Raw genomic sequence first — 25,926 nt, 5'->3', positions numbered from 1 at the left:
CATATTATATACAACGAACAAAAACTAAAAATGAAATTTGGATGTGTTTAAAATATATTTCTTTAAAATGTTTTCCAGTCTCTGCGGTTATTTTTACACCCTAGGCACCTTCTCCCTTTTTTCCTCTCCCTTAAATGGATACAAAGGTCAGCATGCTACACCAAACCTGCCACTAATTATATTAACCCTTTAGTACCTATAATGCAAAAACGCAACCAATCATTGATAGTATTTCTTTATAGAATTTTATTCATAAATTGACTGATGGCATTGGATTTGCACTTATACTATATGCGTTAAAAATCATGGCTTACTACATTGCATGCGCTAACAATTATGGTTTATTTTTTCCATCTTTATAAAACTATGACATTAAATGTAATTCCATATATATGGGATATTTTCTGCTGTTACTTATTTAATATTGTGAAAAAAAAAAATATATTGCCCACATTGTCTTTTCATCCAGCCAAAGTATTTGTTTTAACTTGTATGTACATTTATTTTCTTGTGTTTTCATTTTGTTTAGTAACTATGTTAATTAATCAGTGTACCGGTGTGCTCACCGGATCTTAGTATAAAAATGCAAGACAAGCCACACACTAGATGTCATGATTAAGGGTGCTTGGTCACCAGAAACGCGTTGATATCGCATTTTATCTTTTGTAATCGGTGATGTTTTTATCCTCCACTGAATATATTTTCAAGTGAATAAAGAAAGAAGTTTTTTTCACTACCTCGTTGAGCTGGATTCCTCTTTTTTTCTTTGATTTGCTACGCCCTGACACAGCGGCTCCGTGCTCCGAGTTTCCAAGGATGTCGATCATGGTGAGCTGGACTTTGTTCGACTTAATTATTTTGCACATATAATGCATACTCGCCTTCAATATTTTTGATTTTTATTTATCAGTTTCCACATCTTCTTACACTCTACAGAAACTGCCCTGTGCCACTGCTGTCTTTCCACTGTTCCACTGCAAAATCATTTTATCTTGTAGGGAAGCAGCAGTTTTACCTGCAAAACTGTGGTTCCATTAATTACGATTGGCCATGTCGTCTTGCAAATTAGGAGACAGAGCCAATTTGGTACTTAACCCCTTCACCCCCAGAGCTTTTTTTCGGTTTTGCATTTTTGTTTTTCGCCCCCCTCCTTCTTCCCAGAGCCATAAGTTTTTTATTTTTTCGTCAATATGGCCATGTGAGGGCTTGTTTTTTTGCGGGATGAGTTGTACTTTTGAACGACACCATTGGTTTTACCATGTTGTGTACTAAAAAACGGGAAACAAATTCCAAGTGCGGCACAATTGCAAAAAAAGTGCAATCCCACACTTTTTTTTGTTTGGCTTTTTTACTAGGTTCACTAAATGCTAAAACTGACCTGCTATTCTGATTCTCCAGGTCATTACGAGTTCATAAACACCAAACATGTCTAGGTTCTTTTTTACCTAAGTGGTGAAAAAAAAATCCAAATTTTGCTTAAAACAAAAATTGCGCCATTTTCCAATACCCGTATCGTCTCCATTTTACGTGATCTCGGGTTGGGTGAGGGCTTATTTTTTGCATGCCGAGCTGACGTTTTTAATGATGCCATTTTGGTGCAGATACGTTCTTTTGACTGCCAGTTATTGCATTTTTTGGTCGCAGTGACCAAAAAAATGTAATTTTGGCGTTTTGACTTTATCTCGCTACGCCATATAGCGATCAGGTTAATACTTTTTTTTATTGATAGATCGGGCTATTCTGAAAGCGGCAATACCAAATATGTGTAGGTTTGATATTATTTTTTTGTTTAATTTTGAATGGGGCGAAAGGGGGTCGATTTAAACTTTTTAATTTTTTTATATTTTTAAAAACATTTTTTTTACTCTTGACATGCTTCAATAGTCTCCTAAGGAGACTAGAAGCTGGCACAACTCGAATGGCTCTGCTACACAGAGGCGATGGTCAGACCGTCTCTATGTAGTAGAATTGCTGACTTGCTATGAGTGCCGACCACTGGTTGGCGCTCACAGCAATACAGTACTGACAACCATAGAGGTCTCCAGGAGACCCGGAATCACGTGACGCAGGTCACTGGTGTGCGTATTTCCGGCACGATTGCCGGAAGCGCAATTTAAATGCTACTGTCAGTTTTACAGCGGCATTTAACAAGTTAATAGTCCTGGTTGGATCCCGATTCCACCCGTGGCTATTGCGGGCACATGTCAGCTGTTCAAAACATCTGACATGTCCAAGGAAAGATGTGGGCTAACCGCCAGAGCCCACATCAAAGGAGGGATACCAACATCGGCGTATTATTATGCTTGATGTCAGTAAGGGGTTAATGACCAAGCCAAATTTTACAATTTTGACCACTGTCATTTTATGAAGTTATAACTCTGGAACACTTCAACATATCCCACTGATTCTGAGAATGTTTTTTCGTAACATATTGTACTTCATGTTATTGTTAAAATTTCTTCCATACAACTTGCGTTTATTTATGAAAAAAATGGAAATTTGGCAAAACTTTTGAAAATGTTGTCAATTTTCAAACTTTTAATTTTTGTACTCTTAATTCAAAATAGTTAAAAAATAACATTTCCCAAATGTCAACATTAGGCTGCTTTCACACTTGCGTTTTTGAACGCTGCGTTTTTTACCAAAAAAACGCATGCGTTTTTTTCCCCTATATTTAACATTGAAAACGCATGCGTTTTTTGGTGTACGCGTTTGCACGCGTTTGTGAACGCATGCGTTTTTTAACTGCATGCGTTCATTTTATAAAATGCAACTTGTAGTATTTTGAGGGGCGTTTTTTTTTCCTAAAAAAACGCATGCGTTTACATGCGTTTTTTTTGGACAAAAAAATGCATTGGAGTCAATGGAGACGCATGCGTTTTTTTTTACATGCGTTTGCATGCGTTTGCATGCGTTTTTTTGACGCATGCGTTTTTTTTGGCACCACTGAATTAACTGTAGATAAAGATGTCTAGACACTGATAAGACTCTCCCATAGCAGCAAGGTTATAAAGGGAAGGTGGGGGGAAGTTTCTGGTCACTTCTCATCAGACTCCAAAGAAGACAGCACCCTGCCCGGACGCATTCTTGGACAAGACACAGAGCAATGTGAGTATATCCTAGCCAATGCATTCATTTTCAATTTTTTGGATCTACATCTCCTAATTTCTTCTATTTTTTTTCTTTCAACACGCATCAGAATGTCTTCTCCGGTTTCCTCGTCTGATGAGGAGTTCCAGCCACGTCAATCAGAAGTGGATCACGTGAGCGAGGTATGTTTTTTGTACGTCAGCTTGGTAAGTATTGACTGTCACATCGACACATGAGGCAATTTTTTTTTTTTAATTTTATAGAGCACTTCAACAGAGGGACAGAGAGGTACTGAGCAGCGGAGTCAAGGTCCAGGTGGAAGACGGCAGCGGGTATGTATACCAGGCAGACTGTCCTTATTGTAATATTCTTTTAACTTCCTTTCTGTACCCTTGTTTTTCTATACATATTTCTTATATCATCCTTTTCTGAAAGTTGTCTTTCATATTCCTGCCCTTTCTCATCTTCGTGTCTTATTTTTTACAAATGTGGTTGAGCAAACTTAAATGATTTTGTTTTAATTTTAGGTTTCACAACGGGACGACGACCGGATTGATAATGACCTGCTGATCAGTCTGGTCCAGGAGCGAGTCCCGTTGTGGGACAGCCGGGATAAACAGCACGCCGTCAATAGTGTTCTCCGTCGTTTGTGGAGTGAGGTGGCCCAAGCGTTGTGGGATGGCTGGGAGAATTCCACGCCACGGGTCCGTAATGCATTTGGTAAGTATTGCACGGTAGTGTGAAGCAACAGACCTTGGCCATGCTCTCTTGACTGTGTGTGATGAAAGAAACTTTTCGTAGTTTCTGTCATCACACACAGTCACAAGAGCACGGCCAAAAGTTCTTATTCTGACCATTATATTTTATTGTTATTTCACAGTGGAAAAAGTAAGGACACGTTGGCGTTCCATGAAGGACCGCTTCAACTGTGACCTACGTGCAGAGAAGAGTGCAGCTAGTGGTTCCGGAGCAAGGCACCGGCTCTACAAATACCACCGTGTGTTGGCCTTCCTGAGACCGGTCCTTCTCATGAGAACGTAAGTATTTCTCACATGCCTCCGGTTGTATTGCATTGACATAATCTGTCACTTTTAATTCCACAGGATGTACCGTCTTGTTGTAGTTTGGTATTAATTTTCTGTTTTGTTTTTTCACAGCACACACTGCACGACTGTCGCCACAGGTGCTGGAGCGGTCCTTCAGCCGGAAGCCACGGACCCGTCCCAGCCATCCAGCAGCGCAGCACCAGGTGGGTCTTCCACACTCACTGGAGACCAGGGGGCTGGCCCATCAGGTCTTCCCCTTTCGCAGTCCTCTTTCGCTGCACCCATTTTGGCGGGCTCATCCCGGCAGCGACAGAGGGCTTCGGATAGGTCCCTCATGCCCGAGTTTTTACACTTGAGCTCGGTTTTACATGATGCTATCAAGGCTTTAGGTGACAGAATGGATGCGAACCATAATCTCTTAAATTGCCGCATCCAGGATGTCGCCAAAAGCGTTGATCAATTGAAAGCCGACCTCAATAAGCCAGCTCAGCATTTTTTCAATCAAATCCTAGAGGGCATGTCGGAACACCTTAGCCCTGATCTCCAGCTGAGTGTGATGCAGGCCTGCAATGTTGCTTTTGTGCAGGCTATGCAGCAGAGTCAGAGTCGTAATGTGGCGGCCTATCCAACTGTGCCGTCACTGTCACAAGTAAACACTATTCCTACCTCTGCTGCATACCACTGCACGGCCACCTCTATTCCCTCTACAGGTGTACTCCACTACAGCGCCAACACGATGACGAGTGCTGTTGGACATCCCACCGCCACCACCGTGACGACCGCTGCTCCGGCTTGGACCTCCTCCGCTGACACCACGAGGACGCAGGACCCTGGCATGGCTTATCGGGCCGGCACCCTCCCGATGCAGCAGGACCCATCCATGCAATATCGGACCGGCCCACCCCAGATGCAGCAGGACCGAGGCCTGGCATACCGGACCGGACCCACCCCGATGCAGCAGGACCGAGGCGTTGCATACCGGACCGGACCCACCCCGATGCAGCAGGACCGAGGCGTTGCATACCGGACCGGACCCACCCCGATGCAGCAGGACCGAGGCGTTGCTTTCCTGGCAGGAAACCCCCCGATGCAGCAGGACCCATCCATGGCGTATCGCACCGGGCCCCCCATGATGCAGCACGACCAAGCCATACCTTTCCAGGCAGGACCCACCCTGATGCAGCAGGACACATCCATGGCTTTATGTTCCCCCCCACCAGCAATGCAGCAGGACACTGTTATGGGATTTGTTTCCCCCCCCCCCCCAACGAGGCACCAGGATCCTGGAAGGGTTTTTGTTTCCCCACCCCCAACGAGGCACCAGGACCCAGGCGTGAGTTTATCTTTCCCCCCATTGGACTCAGACATTGCCGAGCGCTCCACAATGGAGACTGACTGTGTGGAGCCGGGTCCTGACGTGTCTCCCGCCCACACTGTACAACATAGCCCAAGAAGACTTCCCCCAACCCGGAAAACCCAACGTAAAACTGGCAAAACGCATAAAAAACAAAAAACTTTGATTATTCCTCCCCCATCACCTACCGATGTGTCTCAACATTCCAGTGTGTCTCAAGCCCCTCATGTTTTAAGCCCCATCCCCGAACTTCCAGACCCTTCAAGTTTTGTTGCCCATTCTCCTGCCACCTCTGCCTCCTCCATGGTGAGCCAGGCTTCAGTTCTGAATACCCCCCAGTTACGTTACTCAACCCCAAGCCGGCGTGGTTCAACCCGGCGCGGTACCAAAAAATAAATTTGTTTTCTTTTTCCTCAATAAAAAAAAAGTTTATTTGAAAAAATTATGTTTGGTTTATTGTGTCTATCACCTCTCTCAATACACACCAATAAACTTCATCACACACTTATTCTTTTGGCCTACACATATCTCCAGTAGTATAAAATACAAGACAACATCTATATGTGTTTCTTTAGTATACAGATATGAGTTGGCCAAAAAAATAGTATTTATTTCCATACTCTTTTATTTTTGTACCTAGTGTAGTGTCACTGTACAAAGAGAAAATGGTGGAAATCAAGTTCAGAAATTAACTGAAACGGTCATATGTCAAAATATATACCTGACCGATTAAGTTGATTACTGCCTTGTATATTCACCATATTCTATATAGCTCATTATGTGACAATGGTTGTCAAACAGATGGGACAAGTGTTCTCACACTCTACATATCTATGCTCACCAGGCCAGGTGTAAGAAATTGTGAATTCATGATCATGTATATGTTTATCATGAATTTATTATTGCTTACACTTGACTTGATGGATATAGAGACCGTGACAGTCTTGACGCAATGACGTCAACAATATTAGAATTAATAAATAAAAATAATTAAAAATTTTGTACCATTATTATAAGTATGGGGCCCGTGGTTTATATCATTCTTTGAAAACCAAAATAGGGAGTGCAACATAGGTAAATTACGATGAAAAATTTAAAATTTATTACCTCAACAACTATCACCCACTCCTGGTTTTGGATTACAAAATATGATATACATATCTACTGCCCATCTTTGGTCAACCTTTGTTTAGACAGGAAAAAGATATTAGACATGGTGAACACAAAAAAGTTTATTAATTAGAAAAATGTTTATCAGTGTTTAATAATTGGTAAACATAAACATACAACAGGACATTTAAACAACATTGTCCTGCCATGACACACGTCCAATATCGGACACAAAATAGGCCGCAAATTGGTCCCGCATAAGACCAACGGCTGCAGTTGACCGCATCGGGTGATGCTGAAAATCAGGCAATGGGTGTGCAACAGGTTCATCAAGTTCAATGTGGGGTCGCTCCTTAGCCATTATATAATTGTGTAGCACCACACAGGCTTTGACCACCTCGTCCACTGTTTCCACTTTTAGATTGATGGCTGTTGCAAGAATGCGCCATTTAGCAACAAGAATGCCAAAGCTGCACTCTACGGTTCTTCTGGCCCTGGTCAGTCTGTAGTTGAATATTCTTCTAGTGTGGTCCAAGTCCCTACTAGAATAGGGCTTCAGGAGATTTTCACACATTTGGAAGGCCTCATCCCCAACCATAACAAATGGCAGCGGTGGGCCTTGAGTGTTGGGGAGAGGCTGTGGAGGGGGAAAATTAAAATTGTTGCCATACAACCGACGGCCCATATCCGAGCTCTTGAAGGTTTGGGAATCATTGCCACGGCCAAAAGCTCCAATATCCACGGCGATGAAGCGACACTCCGCATCCGCTATTGCCATAAGCACTACCGAAAAATATTTTTTATAATTATAAAACTCAGATCCGGTTCTGGCCGGTTTGACAATGCGGATGTGCTTTCCATCCACCGCCCCTAAACAGTTTGGGAAATCACACACGTTCAAAAATGTAGTTGAAATTTCCCGCCACATGTCCACGGTGGGTACGGGTATAAACTCCTCACGGAGTGCATTCCATAACGCACGACAGGTGTCCACAACAATTCCGGAGAGGGTTGAGATTCCAAGGCGATATTGGAAGTGCAGGGAAGATAAACTCTCTCCTGTGGCAAGAAATCTAGAAGAAAAAGAAACAAAAACAAAAAAAATTAAAAATCGGTTCTAATGGTGTGTTTTAAAAAAAAAAAAATAATAAAAAAAAAAAAACATAGAAAACATGTCATAACAACAAAGTTGACGGTCATTGGTTTAGTTTAGGAACGTACCGTAATGTCACTAACAGACGTTCCTCAGGTGGAATCGCTCTACGGAGCCGTGTGTCCTGTCGCCTTATGGATCCTTCAACACGAGCCAGTAAATCCCGGAAAGAATCTTGAGACATTCTGGTATAATCCTGGAATTTCTCCGGGTTGGCATTCAGCTCCGCATAGAGCGTGTGATATGCTCCACGGCTCTCACGCACTTCAATGATGGGGTGCCTCCAAAAACGCCGACGCTGTCTCCTTCTCCATCTTTGGCGGTTTCGGTCTTGCTCCCAAGCAAAAACACAGGCAATGAAAATCTTGAAGCTGAACTCCAGTTTGAAATAAAAGTTATCCATAGAAAGATCCATCGTGACACCGGAAACAGTAGCAAGCTCTGAAAATTTCTGTTCCCCTAGGGTCAATATATTGAGAGACAATCATATACGCCCTCTCTATTCCCATTGGTTGTGTCTGGGTTTTTTTTTATTTATTTTTTTTTTTTTTGGAAAAATGTTAAAAAAACGCAAACGCATGCAAAAACGCATGTAAACGCGTGTAAACGCTGCGTTTTTTGGACACACGCGTTTAACGCATGCGTCAAAAAAACGCAGCGTTTACATGCGTTTACATGCGTTTTTGCACCATGCGTTTTTTTAAAAAAACGCATGCGTTCAAAAACGCAAGTGTGAAACCAGCCTTACATCAGCACAATTTTGGAAACATTTTTTTTTTTTTTTGTTAGGACATTATAAGGGTTAAAAGTTGACCAGCGATTTCTAATTTTTCCAACAAAATTTATAAAACCATTTTTTCAGGGACCACATCATATTTGAATTGAGTTTGGGTGGTCAATGTAACAGAAAATACCCAAAAGTTACACCCCTCAAGGCGCGCAAAACCACATTTAAGAAGTTTATTAACCCTTCAGGTGCTTCACGAGAACTAAAGCAATGTGAAAGGAATAAATGAACATTTTACTTTTTTCACAAACAATTTACTTTGGAACCAATTTTTTTATTTTCACAAGGGTATCAAGAGAAAATGAACCACAAAATTTGTTGTGCAATTTCTCCTAAGTACGCTGATACCTCGCATATGGGGGAAAGCCACTGTTTGTCACATGGCAGGGCTCAGAAGGGAGGGAGCACTGTTTGACTTTTTGAACACAAAATTGGCAGGAATCAATAGTGGGCGCCATGTCGCAATTGGAGACCCCTGATGTACCTAAACAGTGGAAACCCCCAAATTCTAACTCCAACCCTAACTTTAACACACCCCTAACTCTAATCCCAACCCTAACCATAATCCCAACCTTAACCCTAGCCCCAACCTTAACCCTAGCTCCAACCTTAACTCTAACCCCAACCCTAACCCTAGCCCCAACCCTACCTCTAGCCCCAACCCTAACCATAGCCCAACCCTAACCGTAGCCCCAACCCTATCCCTAGCCCAACCCTAACCCATTCTTTAAATTTTATTATTTTTACATAACTAAGAGGGTGATCAAGGGGGGTTTGATTTACTATTTTTTTTTTATTTTGATTACTGTGATAGACCCTATCACAGTGATCAAAATGAACCAATAGGAAAAATTTCCTATTGTTGCCAGGTGCCGGCCGGCAGAACTCGGTGGGCGCAATGCACATGCGCAGGCCATTTTCTTCCTGGAAGAAGATGCCGGTGGCTGGGGGACAGGACAGTGGGAAGGCAGGAGGGTCCAGGGACAAGGAGCTACAAGGGGGCTCGGGAGACCCTATTTCTCTCTCCTCTGATGTGCTAGAGGAGAGAGAAATTAAATTGGAAATCAGACTTTTTTTTCTTGAATAACGGCGATCACAACACTGGGGTAGGGAAAAACCGACCCGAATCATGTTCTCGGGGGTCTCAGCTACCCCCAGTAGCCGAGACCCCAGAGAATTTCCAATGCTGGGGGAGCTATACACTTATTTCTAAGCGCTGTTAAAAAGTGGCACTAAGGAATAAGTACCCTTAACTGCCGCCGTTAAAAGGCGCATCGGCAGTCATTAAGGGGTTAAGTGATTGCTCAGGGGAACAGTGACAAGATAGCAGTTGCACCAAGTTGTTGTGGTTTTCAGCACATTGCGACCTCTACGTGTGAATACAGCCTTAGTAAAGTCTCAATTAGGGCTCACAGTAATCAGCTTAAATAAAATCGGGCCGATGTTGTTCCTGAAAAGTAGGACGTGTGTCATGTGAGTACAATGCGATTTTTCTCACATAGCATCTGTATGACATGTGTAAGCAATCAGTTTTTTTTCTTTTCAACAATTATTCCACAATCATTTACAGGACCATTTACAGTGTACTCTGCTACAGAGTGAAAATGAATCTGTAAAAAACGGACAGCATACTGTTTGTTCCTGTGCCGTCCGTTTTTTTTCCCTCGCACCCATTGACTTGCATTGGTGAGTCTTGTCCGATATACACAGCCACTCGCAGCATGCTGTGATTTTGTTCTCATCCAGATTCCAGCTGAGAAAAAAAATCGCAGATCAGCACTAACCCACTGAATAACATTGGTACAAGTACAATCCGATTTTTTATAGATTAAAATGCACAGAAGTATGATCCCCTAATAAAGTAGCTAATGCAATCTACTCTATTCTGTTTCTACTACATCTCTGTGATGTGTTTGATCACCAATTTCTGTTCACTGTGGTTCTTTCTACGGCCCTTTAAAGCAGTTGTCCGGTTAAAACAAGTTATCATCTAACCAAATGATAAGTGATAACTTGCTGAATGGTGGACTCTCACCGCTGTGGCCTGCAATGATCAACAAAATGGGGAACTTTTTGCCCCATTTGAACAGAGAGTCTGTGCACATGCTTGACCTCTGCTATATTCCCTGTGGGGCTTCCGAGCAGTGCTATCGGCTTTTTCTGGCAGCCCCATACATAATAAATGGAGCAGTGGTGATTTGTCAGATTTGTCACATAACAATTGCCCTAAAAATTGCCTGCCGCCATTTTACAAAAAACAGAAAAATGAATTAGACACAGAAGGCTCACAAGAAAAAACTTTTTGACAGCGACAAAGATCAATGAGTGAAACAGGCTGCTACAAGAGGTGGTGAGTTCTCCTTAAATGGAAGTTTTCAAACAGAGGCTGGACAGACATCTTGTCCCAGATGAATCCTGCATTGAGCAGGGGATTGGACAACTCTAAGGCCGGCGTCACACTCAGCGTAAGACAATGCGGTCCGTTTTTTACGACCGTAATACGGCCGTAATACGGAGAAATGTTCCCAAAATAGTCGTCCGTATGTCATCCGTAGGCAGGGTGTGTCAGCGTATTTTGCGCATGGAATCCTCCGTATGTAATCCGTATGGCATCCGTACTGCGATATTTTCTCGCAGGCTTGCAAAACTGACATCTAATGGATTTATGTGCTCAAATGTTCGGTAAAACATATATACAGTATATATATATATATATATATATATATATGTCATTGAGACACATATATATATATTCTGTATTTATATTTAATTCAGCGCGATATATGTGAAAAGCCGGTAAATCAATTGCCGGCTTCTCATTTCTCCTTCACAAACCCGACATGATATGAGACATGGTTTACATACAGTAAACCATCTCATATCCCCTTTTTTTTTTTGCATAGTCCACACTACTAATGTTAGTAGTGTGTATGTGCAAAATTTGGGTGCTGTAGCTGCTAAAATAAAGGGTTAAATCGCGGAAAAAATTGGCGTGGGCTCCCGCGCAATTTTCTCCGCCAGAGTGGGAAAGCCAGTGACTGAGGGCAGATATTAATAGCCTAGAGAGGGTACATGGTTATTGGCCCCCCCTGGCTACAAACATCTGCCCCCAGCCACCCCAGAAAAGGCACATCTGCAAGATGCGCCTATTCTGGCACTTGGCCACTCTCTTCCCACTCCCGTGTAGCGGTGGGATATGGGGTAATGAAGGGTTAATGTCACCTTGCTATTGTAAGGTGACATTAAGCCAGATTAATAATGGAGAGGCGTCAATTATGTCACCTATCCATTATTAATCCAATTGTCCGAAAGGGTTAAAAAACACACACACACATTATTAAAAAGTATTTTAATGAAATAAACAAACAGGTTGTTTTAGTATTTTATTGCTCTCTCAATCCATCCGGAAGACCCTCGCTTGGCAAAATAATAAACCAACAATATACATACCTTCGGATGAACTGTCAGGTCCCACGAAGTAAATCCATCTGAAGGGGTTAAATCATTTTACAGCCAGGAGCTGCGCTAAAGCACTGCTCGTGGCTGTAAAAACCCCGGGTGCTGAAAGGAAAGCTGGGTGATCTGTACTTACATTGAGTCACGGTGAGGCGCCCTCTGGTGGATGAACTCATATGAACTCGAGCGTGGGAACTTTTCCAAGGCTGCAGTTCATGAGAACATCCACCAGAGGGCGCATGCTGCGATTTTGTACGGCCGTAGAAAGGCGTATATTACGGATGCGTTACATACGGCTGATAGGACCTGACCCATTGGGAATAATTGGGCCGTTTGTTAGGCGTGTTTTACGGACGTATTTTATGCGCTCTTACGTCCGTAAAACTCGCTAGTGTGACGGCAGCCTAACACTCTATGATTCTATGACCCTATGATCATAGGCATGACTGCCCAGGCATCTCTATAATGCCTTGCAGCTATCACATAGTATAATGCAGCCAATCAGTAGAGACTATCATAGCCTGAATAAAAGCCAGTAGAGAATTCAGCAGACATTTTGTATGTTATTTAGGATAGTGAGAGGGTGTCAGAGCTCACAGCTCAACAATAGAAATAGTATGAGAAAGCTCTAAAATATTGAACAAATGCTGAAGAGAATAATGTATTGAACAGCTGCAGCACTGGTGAATAGGGTTGAGCGAAACGGGTCGTTCATTTTCAAAAGTCGCCGACTTTTGGCAAAGTCGGGTTTCATTAAACCCGATCCGACCCCTGTGCGGGGTCGGCCATGCGGTACGCGACTTTCGCGCCAAAGTCGCGTTTCAATGACGCGAAAAGCGCCATTTCTCAGCCAATGAAGGTGAACGCAGAGTGTGGGCAGCGTGATGACATAGGTCCTGGTCCCCACCATCTTAGAGAAGGGCATTGCAGTGATTGGCTTGCTGTCTGCGGCGTCACAGGGGCTATAAAGGGGCGTTCCCGACAACCGCCATCTCACTGCTGCTGATCTGAGCTTAGGGAGAGGTTGCTGCCGCTTCGTCAGAAGCAGGGATAGCGTTAGGCAGGGTCCATTAACCACCAAACCGCTTGTGCTGTAGCTTTTTCCACTGTCCAACACCACCTTCGGTGTGCAGGGACAGTGGAAGCTACATTTTTTTTTTTTTCCTCAGCGCTGTAGCTCATTGGGCTGCCCTAGAAGGCTCCCTGATAGCTGCGTTGCTGTGTGTACGCCACTGTGCAAACCAACTGCTTTTTTCAAAGCACAAATCCTCTTGTTCCTTCCTTTCTGCGCAGCTATCTTTTTTGTTTGTCCACACTTTTTATTTAATTTGTGCATCAGTCCACTCCTGATTGCTGCCTGCCATACCTGGCTGAGATTACTGCAGGGAGATAGTAATTGTAGGACAGTCCCTGTTTTTTTTTTTTTTTGTGGGAGATTAAGATTGGCATTTCTGCTAGAGTGCCATCCCTGTGTGTGCCATCTCTCACTCAGTGGGCCATAGAAAGCCTATTAATTTTTTTGCTTGATTTGGGTTCTAAAATCTACCTGAAAAAAAATCACTACATCAATCAGTGGGAGAAAAATATTGGCCCTTGTGTGCCACTCCTGACTCCTGTGTGTGCCATCTCTCACTCAGTGGGCCATAGAAAGCCTATTTATTTTTTTGCTTGATTTGGGTTCTAAAATCTACCTGAAAAAAAATCACTACATCAATCAGTGGGAGAAAAATATTGGCCTCAAGGCTTGTGTGCCACTCCTGACTCCTGTGTGTGCCATCTCTCACTCAGTGGGCCATAGAAAGCCTTTTTTTTTTTTATTAATTGGTTTCTAAATTGTCCCTGAAAAAATCATTTTATCTTATTCGGTTTCTAAAGTCTCCGTGAGGGAAAAAAAAAAAAAAAAAAAAGTAGGTGGGAGATTAATATTGACATTTGTGCTTGAGTGACAGTCCTGCGTGTGTGGCATCTCTGTGATTTGGTGCCACAGAAAACAGAGTGTGAAACATTGTGCCTGATTTTCCTTGTGGTCTCACCAACCTGTTAAGGGATATTGAAATCATACTGAAGTTATAGCTCACTGTGTAAGTTGTTTGACAGCAACAAATAAAGTTACTTTGGTTAAGTTTTTAAAACAATGAGGAAGTCTTGTGCAAGAGGTCGTGGCCGTGGGCGTTCATTGTCAGCTGGTAATGATGGTAGTGGTAGTGGAGCATCAGGTGGTCGTGGGGATAAAAATATTCCACCTAAGTCTGGAGCTGTGGAGCCAGTTTCGTCGTCTGGCTACACAAGGCCTCGAACGCTCTCTTTTCTGGGAGTAGGAAAACCGCTTTTAAAGCCGGAGCAGCAACAGCAAGTTTTGGCTTACATTGCAGACTCAGCCTCTAGCTCTTTTGCCTCCTCTTCTGAAACTGGTAAATGTAAAAGCAGCGCGTCGCTTGTGGATGTTCACGGTCAGGGACAAGTCGCTTCCTTGTCCTCTTCAGCAAAAACTACAACAAGAGAGAAGGATGCAGCAGGCGACACAACGGGTTACTCCATGGAGCTCTTTACACATACTGTCCCTGGCTTAGAAAGTGAAACACTTAACAGGCCATGCCCATTACAAGTAGATTCTGACATGGAGTGCACTGATGCACAGCCACAGCCAGAGTACTATGCTGCTCCTTTGACTCAGACCACAACATTGCCCTCTCAGGGTACTGATCCACAATCAGACCCTGATGAGACTATGTTGCCCCGCCACGAACGCTATACCACCGACCGACACGGTGACACAGACGAAGTTGCACACGAGCTCGAAGAGGAGGTAATAGATGACCCAGTTGTTGACCCCGATTGGCAGCCATTGGAGGAACAGGGTGCAGGCGGCAGTAGTTCAGAAGCGGAGGTGGAGCAGGGGCCGCAGCAGTCATCAACATCGCAACAGGTTCCATCTGCCGGGCCCGTATCTGGCCCAAAACGCGTGTCAAAGCCAAAACCTGTTGGAGGACAGCGTGGCCATCCGGTTAAAGCTCAGTCTGCAATCCCTGAAAAGGGATCCGATGCTAGGAAGAGTGCAGTCTGGCATTTTTTTAAACAACATCCAATTGATCAGCGCAAAGTCATCTGTCAAAAATGTTCAACTAGCTTAAGCAGAGGTCAGAATCTGAAAAGTCTCAATACTAGTTGCATGCATAGACACTTAACCACCATGCATTTTCAAGCCTGGACTAACTACCAAACGTCCCTTAAGGTTGTAGCACCCTCGGCCAATGAAGCTAGTCAGCAACGCAACATCCCTTCCGTCACTGTAAGGCCACCATTTTCCGCACCACCGGCAGTATCTGTGCAGGTTTCTTTGCCAGCCAAAAGCAGTCAGGGTCAGGGAATCACCAGTTTTGTAGGAGGAAATATTGCATATAGGGCACCGGCAGAAACAATACCGTCTCCAACCGTCTCTCAGTCTGCCATGTCCACCGGCACACCCGAAAGTTCCACGATCTCCAGCTCTCCAGTCCAGCTCACACTACATGAGACTCTGGTTAGAAAAAGGAAGTACTTATCCTCGCATCCGCGTACACAGGGTTTTAACGCCCACATAGCTAGACTAATCTTGTTAGAGATGATGCCCTACCGGTTAGTTGAAAGCGAAGCTTTCAAAGCCCTGATGGAGTACACTGAACCACGATACGAGCTACCCAGTCGACACTTTTTATCCAGAAAAGCCATCCCAGCCCTGCACCAGCATGTTAAACAGCACATCGTCCATGCACTCAGGCAATCTGTGAGTACAAAGGTGCACCTGACTACAGATGCATGGACCAGTAGGCATGGCCAGGGACGTTATGTGTCCATCACGGCACACTGGGTGAATGTGGTGGATGCAGGGTCCACAGGGGACATCAATTTCGGGACAGTTGTGCCTAGCCCACGGTCTAGGAAACAGTTGGCTGTAGGCGTTCGCACCCCCTCCTCCTCCTCCTCGTCCTCCTGCAGAAGCTACAGCTCTTCCACAGACCGCAGTCGGCCAACCACTCCATCGGCAGATGACACTGTTGCACACCAGTTGTCCCATTATGGGCCAGCTACTGGCAAGCGTCAGCAGGCTGTATTGGCTATGAAGTGTTTGGGCGACAACAGACACACCGTGGAAGTTCTGTCCGAGTTCTTGCAACAAGAAACGCAGTCGTGGCTGGGCACAGTAGATCTTGAGGCAGGCAAGGTAGTGAGTGATAACGGAAGGAATTTCATGGCTGCCATCTCCCTTTCCCAACTGAAACACATTCCTTGCCTGGCTCACACCTTAAACCTGGTGGTGCAGTGCTTATTGAAAACTTATCCTGGGTCCTCCGACCTGCTCCTCAAAGTGCGTGGACTTTGCTCACATATCCGACGTTCGCCTGTACACTCCAGCCGTATGCAGACCTATCAGCGGTCTTTGAACCTTCCCCAGCATCGCCTAATCATAGACGTTGCAACAAGGTGGAACTCAACACTGCACATGCTTCAGAGACTGTGCCAACAGAGGCGGGCTGTTATGTTTTTGTGGGAGGATACACATACACGGGCAGGCAGTAGGATGGCAGACATGGAGTTGTCAGGTGTGCAGTGGTCGAAGATACAAGACGTGTCAAGTCCTTCAGTGTTTTGAGGAATGCACACGGCTGGTTAGTGCAGACAACGCCATAATAAGCATGAGCATCCCCCTAATGTGTCTGCTGATGCAAAGTTTGACGCACATAAAGGATCAGGCGTCTGCAACAGAGGAAGAGGAAAGCCTTGATGACAGTCAGCCATTGTCTGGTCAGGGCAGTGTACAGGACGAGGTAGCGGGCGAAGAGGAGGTGGAGGACGAGGAGGATGATGGGGATGAGTATATTTTGAATGCGGAAGCTTTCCCGGGGGCACTGGAAATTGGTTGCGTGGCAAGGCCGGGTTCTGGTTTTTTGAGGGACACAAGTGACGTAGATTTGCCTGAAACTGCCCCTCAACCAATCACAACCGGAGATTTGACAACTGGAACTTTGGCCCACATGGCGGATTATGCCTTACGTATCCTAAAAAGGGACACACGCATTACGAAAATGATGAACGATGACGATTACTGGTTGGCCTGCCTCCTTGATCCACGCTATAAAGGCAAATTGCAAAATATTATGCCACATGAGAACTTGGAACTAATATTAGCAACCAAACAATCAACTCTTGTTGATCGTTTGCTTCAGGCATTCCCAGCACACAGCGCACGTGATCGTTCTCACACGAGCTCCAGGGGGCAGCAGACTAGGAGTGTTAGGGGTGCACACATCAGAAGTGGCGTTGGACAGAGGGGTTTTCTGACCAGGTTGTGGAGTGATTTTGCTATGACCGCAGACAGGACAGGTACTGCTGCATCAATTGAAAGTGACAGACAACATTTGTCCAGTATGGTTACTAACTATTTTTCATCCCTTATCGATGTTCTCCCTCAACCGTCATTCCCATTTAATTACTGGGCATCAAAATTAGACACCTGGCCAGAATTGGCAGAATATGCATTGCAGGAGCTTGCTTGCCCGGCAGCAAGTGTCCTATCAGAAAGAGTATTCAGTGCTGCAGGTTCAATATTAACCGAAAAAAGGACTCGTCTGGCTACCCAAAATGTTGATGATCTAACATTCATTAAAATGAACCACAACTGGATTTCGAAATCTTTTGCCCCACCTTGCCCGGCCGACACCTAGCTTTCCTATGAAAAGCTCTTGCCTGTGGACTACTGTGAATTACTTTTCTAATGTCTAATTTGCTGCAGCTGATTGTCCAGCATACGACATGTTTACACCTCCCTAAATGGCCAAACTCCCCACACGGGGCCGTGGTATCGCGACTTGGCGCAAGCACCCGTGAGACTGCTGTTTGTCTGAAGAGGTGGGTGTGCTCGCTTTTGGTCGACGGCATTGCTACTGGGTCCCTCATAGTACAATAAAGTGTCTCTGGCGGTGGTGGTGCGCACCCAACGTCAGACACACTGTTGTAACATGAGGGGCCCTGGGCCTGTACCGCCGGCCACAAGAGAGTTCACCCACCCTCAGGTCAAACATTGCTCTACCACTTCCACAGTTATCTCTCACACTTCCACCAATGTTTAGTCTATGCGCTGACATCCTTCCATACCTGCCACTGACAATACCATTGTGTTGACATGTATGATGGTACTTAACATAGTCAGGGGCAGTGTCCTCTATTTACCACAGTAAATACTTTGCGCTAAATTAGTAGGTCTGAAACAACACAGAGGATCCCACCCCTGAACCTAATGATTGCACCCTTTAGTGTTTTTGTTTTGTTTTAATGCGAGACATTCACATTTATTTGTTGTTTTTGACTACTAACTGGCAGACACTCATTACAATCGGCCTCCGTTGACCAGACCACTGCTGCCCGTGTACCCCTGGAACCTATTTTACAGTGCCTACAGCCAGCCTATTTTATCATGTTAGGCCTTGGAAGCCTGTCTGCGGTCCCTCCTTCCACTAGGCCTCCACTGACCTGACCACTGCTGCCCGTGTACCCCTGGAACCAATTATAAAGTGCCTACAGCCAGCCCATTTTATTATGTTAGGCCTTCGAAGCCTGTCTGCGGTCCCTCCTTCCACTAGGCCTCCACTGACCTGACCACTGCTGCCCGTGTACCCCTGGAACCAATTATAAAGTGCCTACAGCCAGCCCATTTTATTATGTTAGGCCTTCGAAGCCTGTCTGCGGTCCCTCCTTCCACTAGGCCTCCACTGACCAGACCACTGCTGCCCGTGTACCCCTGGAACCTATTTTACAGTGCCTACAGCCAGCCCATTTTATTATGTTAGGCCTTCGAAGCCTGTCTGCGGTCCCTCCTTCCACTAGGCCTCCACTGACCTGACCACTGCTGCCCGTGTACCCCTGGAACCAATTATAAAGTGCCTACAGCCAGCCCATTTTATTATGTTAGGCCTTCGAAGCCTGTCTGCGGTCCCTCCTTCCACTAGGCCTCCACTGACCTGACCACTGCTGCCCGTGTACCCCTGGAACCAATTATAAAGTGCCTACAGCCAGCCCATTTTATTATGTTAGGCCTTGGAAGCCTGTCTGCGGTCCCTCCTTCCACTAGGCCTCCACTGACCTGACCACTGCTGCCCGTGTACCCCTGGAACCAATTATAAAGTGCCTACAGCCAGCCCATTTTATTATGTTAGGCCTTCGAAGCCTGTCTGCGGTCCCTCCTTCCACTAGGCCTCCACTGACCTGACCAATGCTGCCCGTGTACCCCTGGAACCAATTATAAAGTGCCTACAGCCAGCCCATTTTATTATGTTAGGCCTTCGAAGCCTGTCTGCGGTCCCTCCTTCCACTAGGCCTCCAATGACCAGACCACTGCTGCCCGTGTACCCCTAGAACCTATTTTACAGTGCCTACAGCCAGCCCATTTTATTATGTTAGGCCTTCGAAGCCTGTCTGCGGTCCCTCCTTCCACTAGGCCTCCACTGACCTCTGTGACCACTGCTGCCCGTGTACCCCTGGAACCTATTTTACAGTGCATAGAGCCTATTTTTTTATTTTATTTAATATTAATAAAGCCATGATGGACTACGCTGTACCACGCTATGAGCTACCCAGTTGACAATTCTTTTGCGAGAAAAGCCATCCCACCCCTCCACCAGCATGTTAAAGACCACATTGTCCTTTCATTCTGTCAATCTGTGAGTCCAAAGGTACACCTGACAACAGACACATGGAGCGGTAGGCATGGCCACGGAAGGTTACGTGTTCTTTGTGGCGCAATGGGTTAATGTATTGGATGCATGGTCCACACAGGGGACAGCCTGGTAAGTCTGCAGTCCCTAATTCAAGTTGTCCTCAAATGAATAAATCTGAGCTTCCACCTTCTGGCTCTCATTAAGTGCTGTTTTTTAAAAGATTGTTGGTTCCGGCCTACTAACGGTGTCTGCCCCTGCCTGGTGTTGTCCTCAACTGAATAAAGCTGAGCTTCTACCTTCTGGCTCTCATTAAGTGCTGTTTTTTAAAAGATTGGTGGTTCCGGCCTACTAACGGTGTCTGCCCCTGCCTGGTGTTGTCCTCAACTGAACAAAGCTGAGCTTCCACCTTCTGGCTCTCTTTAAGTGCTGTGTTTTTAAAAATAGGTGGTTATGGGCCTACTAACGGTGTCTGCCCCTGCCTGGTGTTGTCCTCAACTGAATAAAGCTGAGCTTCTACCTTCTGGCTCTGATTAATTTTTTTTTTTTTTAATTGCTGGATGGGGCCTAATACCTCTGTTTGCTGCTCCCTGGTGTTTGTCCTCAACTGAATAAAGCTGAGCTTCTACCTTCTGGCTCTCATTAAGTGCTGTTTTTTAAAAAATTGGTGGTTCCGGCCTACTAACGGTGTCTGCCCCTCCCTGGTGTTGTCCTCAACTGAACAAAGCTGAGCTTCCACCTTCTGGCTCTCTTTAAGTGCTGTGTTTTTAAAAATAGGTGGTTATGGGCTTACTAACGGTGTCTGCCCCTGCCTGGTGTTGTCCTCAACTGAATAAAGCTGAGCTTCTACCTTCTGGCTCTCATTAAGTGCTGTGTTTTAAAAGATTGGTGGTTCCGGCCTACTAACGGTGTCTGCCCCTGCCTGGTGTTGTCCTCAACTGAATAAAGCTGAGCTTCTACCTTCTGGCTCTCATTAAGTGCTGTTTTTTAAAAGATTGGTGGTTCCGGCCTACTAACGGTGTCTGCCCCTGCCTGGTGTTGTCCTCAACTGAATAAAGCTGAGCTTCTACCTTCTGGCTCTCATTAAGTGCTGTTTTTTAAAAGATTGGTGGTTCCGGCCTACTAACGGTGTCTGCCCCTGCCTGGTGTTGTCCTCAACTGAATAAAGCTGAGCTTCTACCTTCTGGCTCTGATTAATTTTTTTTTTTTAATTGCTGGATGGGGCCTAATACCTCTGTTTGCTGCTCCCTGGTGTTTGTCCTCAACTGAATAAAGCTGAGCTTCTACCTTCTGGCTCTCATTAAGTGCTGTTTTTTAAAAGATTGGTGGTTCCGGCCTACTAACTGTGTCTGCCCCTGCCTGGTGTTGTCCTCAACTGAATAAAGCTGAGCTTCTACCTTCTGGCTTTTGGCCTACAGTAGCAAATATTAAACTGCATTTGGCCTATTAGTGTGTTTGGGCACTTAAAACAGTGTCTGCTGCTCCTGGGTTTGCTACTCCACTCAAGAAAGCAATGCCGCCTGTTTAGTCCTGTTACCAATTTTGAACTGCATTTAGCCTACTTTATTCTTTGGCCCTATATCTGTTTCCTCCTCATCCTGCCCATTCCCCAGCCACTGCTAGATGAGTCTGCTGGTACATTGACCTAGACCACTACATTCCCCTTGCACTCTACACAGCCAGAATCTGACCCTGCTGAAAGTAAGGTTCCCCTTCCCGCATGTTATACCACCTTACACAGGGACAAAGAGGAAGGTGCAGATGAAAGTGCAGGTTCCTTCATCAGGTGGGGGGGGCATACTCGTTGGCGACGTCACTGGCACAGGGCCCCTCAGAGTACGCAAAAGTGTCGCTGCTGGTGGGAGGCGCCCCCGCCGTGCAAACACACCGCTGTACTTTGAGGGGCCCTGTGCCAGTGCCAATGCCAACAAGGGGGCCTCCTTGCTTGCTTAGGATCACAGCACTTGCAAACTTGACATACTTACCTCTCACTGCTCCACCGCCGTGACGTAGTCCACGTTTCCTGGGCCCACTAAAAGCTTGAACCAGCCCTACCCTCCACAACTTTTGCAAAATGACCCCCAAGTTCCAATGCCCAACTATTATTATAAAGTAAATTAAGATTGACAAGCTTCAGAAACAAGAGTGGATGTTTTTGGCATTAAAATGGGCACTGTAGGTGTTTTCCTGGCCTCCACTCACTGCCGACTATGCTTCCCCATTGACTTGCATTGGGTTTCGTGTTTCGGTCGATCCCCGACTTTTAGCGATAATCGGCTGACTGCACTCGACTCGACTCTGGACAAAGTCGGGTTTCACAAAACCCGACTCGACCTTAAAAAAATGAAAGTCGCTCAACCCTACTGGTGAAGAGGAGGGTAGTTTATCTGTGGATAATACAAAGATTAAATTGATAGGGTAGGAAACAGACATAGCTCCTCGCAAGCAACAGTGCCAGACTCAATGTAATTATTCAGTTATATAGTGTAGCTTCCTAGCTGGTATTTGTCCTGCTACATTTTACCAACAATTATACTTTTTTTTTTCTTCATTCTGAAAGGGAACCTGTCATGTCCTAACATGATATTAATCTGCAAATATGGGGTTAATCTGCAGGTTAATAGCATTAAATTTCTGTCCTGCCATCTTACTGAAAGGCTGGTGTCCAGGCGAACATTAACTTTATACCTCCTGAGAGCCATCAGCATTCAGTCACAGAGCTTTGCAAGGTGGGGCTTCAGTCACCGTTAACAGCATTGCGAGTGGCAACTGTAAGCTCACCCCGGTACTTTGATTGACAACTCGCTTTGCAGTGCATCAGTGCAGAATAAGCTGTCAATAAAAGTGCTGGGGCATGCTTACAGCAGCAGCTCACTATACTGCTCTAGGCACACCTCTATGACTAAAAGCTGGCAGCTCCCAGGATGAATCAAGTTAATTTTCTCCAGGTTATCACGCTGTCAGTTAAGGGTCCGGACAGCATTGTAATGACAGGTTCCCTTTAATGCACTAGAAAACAGAACTACATTTTTTACAGAAAAAAAATCTGAAATCAGCGACAGTTTGCTTGCATAAGTGATTGTACTAAGTTTTTGCTTTTCTTGTGCAATCCTTTTTGTGAAAAAAAAAATACCGTATATACTCGAGTATAAGCCGAGATTTTCAGCCCATTTTTTTAGGCTGAAAGTGCCCCTTTCGGCTTATACTCGAGTCACTGTCCCAGGGGGTCGGCGGGGGAGCGGCAGCTGTCACATACTCACCTGCTCCTGGCGTGGTCCCTGCATCTCCGATGGTCTCCGGGCACTGGCCTATTAGTGTGTTTGGGCACTTAAAACAGTGTCTGCTGCTCCTGGGTTTGCTACTCCACTCAAGAAAGCAATGCCGCCTGTTTAGTCCTGTTACCAATTTTGAACTGCATTTAGCCTACTTTATTCTTTGGCCCTATATCTGTTTCCTCCTCATCCTGCCCATTCCCCAGCCACTGCTAGATGAGTCTGCTGGTACATTGACCTAGACCACTACATTCCCCTTGCACTCTACACAGCCAGAATCTGACCCTGCTGAAAGTAAGGTTCCCCTTCCCGCATGTTATACCACCTTACACAGGGACAAAGAGGAAGGTGCAGATGAAAGTGCAGGTTCCTTCATCAGGTGGGGGGGGCATACTCGTTGGCGACGTCACTGGCACAGGGCCCCTCAGAGTACGCAAAAGTGTCGCTGCTGGTGGGAGGCGCCCCCGCCGTGCAAACACACCGCTGTACTTTGAGGGGCCCTGTGCCAGTGCCAATGCCAACGAGGGGGCCTCCTTGCTTGCTTAGGATCACAGCACTTGCAAACTTGACATACTTACCTCTCACTGCTCCACCGCCGTGACGTAGTCCACGTTTCCTGGGCCCACTAAAAGCTTGAACCAGCCCTACCCTCCACAACTTTTGCAAAATGACCCCCAAGTTCCAATGCCCAACTATTATTATAAAGTAAATTAAGATTGACAAGCTTCAGAAACAAGAGTGGATGTTTTTGGCATTAAAATGGGCACTGTAGGTGTTTTCCTGGCCTCCACTCACTGCCGACTATGCTTCCCCATTGACTTGCATTGGGTTTCGTGTTTCGGTCGATCCCCGACTTTTAGCGATAATCGGCTGACTGCACTCGACTCGACTCTGGACAAAGTCGAGTTTCACAAAACCCGACTCGACCTTAAAAAAATGAAAGTCGCTCAACCCTACTGGTGAAGAGGGGGGTAGTTTATCTGTGGATAATACAAAGATGAAATTGATAGGGTAGGAAACAGACATAGCTCCTCGCAAGCAACAGTGCCAGACTCAATGTAATTATTCAGTTATATAGTGTAGCTTCCTAGCTGGTATTTGTCCTGCTACATTTTACCAACAATTATACTTTTTTTTTTCTTCATTCTGAAAGGGAACCTGTCATGTCCTAACATGATATTAATCTGCAAATATGGGGTTAATCTGCAGGTTAATAGCATTAAATTTCTGTCCTGCCATCTTACTGAAAGGCTGGTGTCCAGGCGAACATTAACTTTATACCTCCTGAGAGCCATCAGCATTCAGTCACAGAGCTTTGCAAGGTGGGGCTTCAGTCACCGTTAACAGCATTGCGAGTGGCAACTGTAAGCTCACCCCGGTACTTTGATTGACAACTCGCTTTGCAGTGCATCAGTGCAGAATAAGCTGTCAATAAAAGTGCTGGGGCATGCTTACAGCAGCAGCTCACTATACTGCTCTAGGCACACCTCTATGACTAAAAGCTGGCAGCTCCCAGGATGAATCAAGTTAATTTTCTCCAGGTTATCACGCTGTCAGTTAAGGGTCCGGACAGCATTGTAATGACAGGTTCCCTTTAATGCACTAGAAAACAGAACTACATTTTTTACAGAAAAAAAATCTGAAATCAGCGACAGTTTGCTTGCATAAGTGATTGTACTAAGTTTTTGCTTTTCTTGTGCAATCCTTTTTGTGAAAAAAAAAATACCGTATATACTCGAGTATAAGCCGAGATTTTCAGCCCATTTTTTTAGGCTGAAAGTGCCCCTTTCGGCTTATACTCGAGTCACTGTCCCAGGGGGTCGGCGGGGGAGCGGCAGCTGTCACATACTCACCTGCTCCTGGCGTGGTCCCTGCATCTCCGATGGTCTCCGGGCACTGGCAGCTCTTCCTGTGTTGAGCGGTCACGTGGTACCGCTCATTAAAGTAATGAATATGGACGCGACTCCACTCCCATAGGGGTGGAGCCGCATATTCATTACATTATCGAGCGGTACCAGTGACCACTCAACACTGGAAGAAGCTGTCAGCACCCAGAGACCATCTGTCAGTGAGAAGCAGGGACCGCGCTGGGAGCAGGTGAGTATAATGGGGAGGGTGAGCATTGCACGCTATTCACCTGTCCCTGTTCTCCCGCCGGGCGCAGCTCCGTCTTCCGCGTCCTCTGGCTGTGACGTTCAGGTCAGAGGGCGCGATGACATGGTTAGTGCGCGCACTCTGCCTGAACAATCACTGCAGAGGATGCAGAAGATGGAGCTGCGCCCGGCGGGGGAACGAGGACAGGTGAATAACGCAAGTGCTGGGGGCCTGAGCGACGAGAGTATGTCAATTTTTTTTAATCGCAGCAACAGCATATGGGGAAAATGCTTCTATGGAGCATCTTATGGGGCCATAATCAACCTTTATGCAGCATTATATAGGCCAAATGTTTCTATGGAGCATCTTATGGGGCCCTTATTAACCTTTATGAAGCAATGTATGGGGCAAATGTTTCTATAGAGCATCTTATGGGGGCCATAATCAACCTTTATGCAGCATTGTATGGGGCAAATGACTCTATGGAGCATCTTATGGGGCCCTTATTAACCTTTATGAAGCAATGTATGGGGCAAATGTTTCTATAGAGCATCTTATGGGGGCCATTATTAACCTTTATGCAGCATTGTAGGGTGAAAATGTCTCTAGGGAGCATCTTATGGGGCCAGTATTAACCTTTGTGCAGCATTATATGGGGCATATTTTAATATGGAGCATGTTATGGGGCCCATCATAAACTTTATGGAGCATTATATGGGGCGTATTTTGCATGGAGCATCTTATGGGGCCCATCATGACCTGTATGGAACATTATATGGGGCTCCTGATTCAATATGAACGTTCAAAAATACTTAACCAACTGATGTCTCAATTAATTTTACTCTTATTGGTATCTATTTTTATTTTTGAAATTTA

The 25,926-nt window shown here is 45.4% G+C and overlaps 2 protein-coding genes across 2 annotated transcripts in view; one reads left to right on the top strand and one right to left on the bottom strand.

Moving 5' to 3' along the window:
* The window catches only part of LOC143817643 (synaptonemal complex protein 1-like), a 446,817-nt gene that overhangs the window by 293,772 nt on the left and 127,119 nt on the right, over positions 1-25,926 (bottom strand). The gene's annotated exons all lie outside the window — the stretch shown is intronic.
* LOC143815606 (uncharacterized) lies at positions 2,978-7,711 on the top strand. Its single transcript, XM_077294982.1, has 5 exons — positions 2,978-3,272; positions 3,354-3,422; positions 3,618-3,810; positions 3,971-4,127; positions 4,248-7,711. Exons 1-5 carry the CDS (start codon positions 3,201-3,203, stop codon positions 5,884-5,886), a joined length of 2,130 nt encoding a protein of 709 aa, XP_077151097.1. The 5' UTR covers positions 2,978-3,200; the 3' UTR covers positions 5,887-7,711.

This window comes from Ranitomeya variabilis, chromosome 3, assembly GCF_051348905.1.
Source record: "Ranitomeya variabilis isolate aRanVar5 chromosome 3, aRanVar5.hap1, whole genome shotgun sequence".
NCBI lineage: Eukaryota > Metazoa > Chordata > Amphibia > Anura > Dendrobatidae > Ranitomeya > Ranitomeya variabilis.
This window is presented reverse-complemented; position numbering and strand designations above follow the sequence as displayed.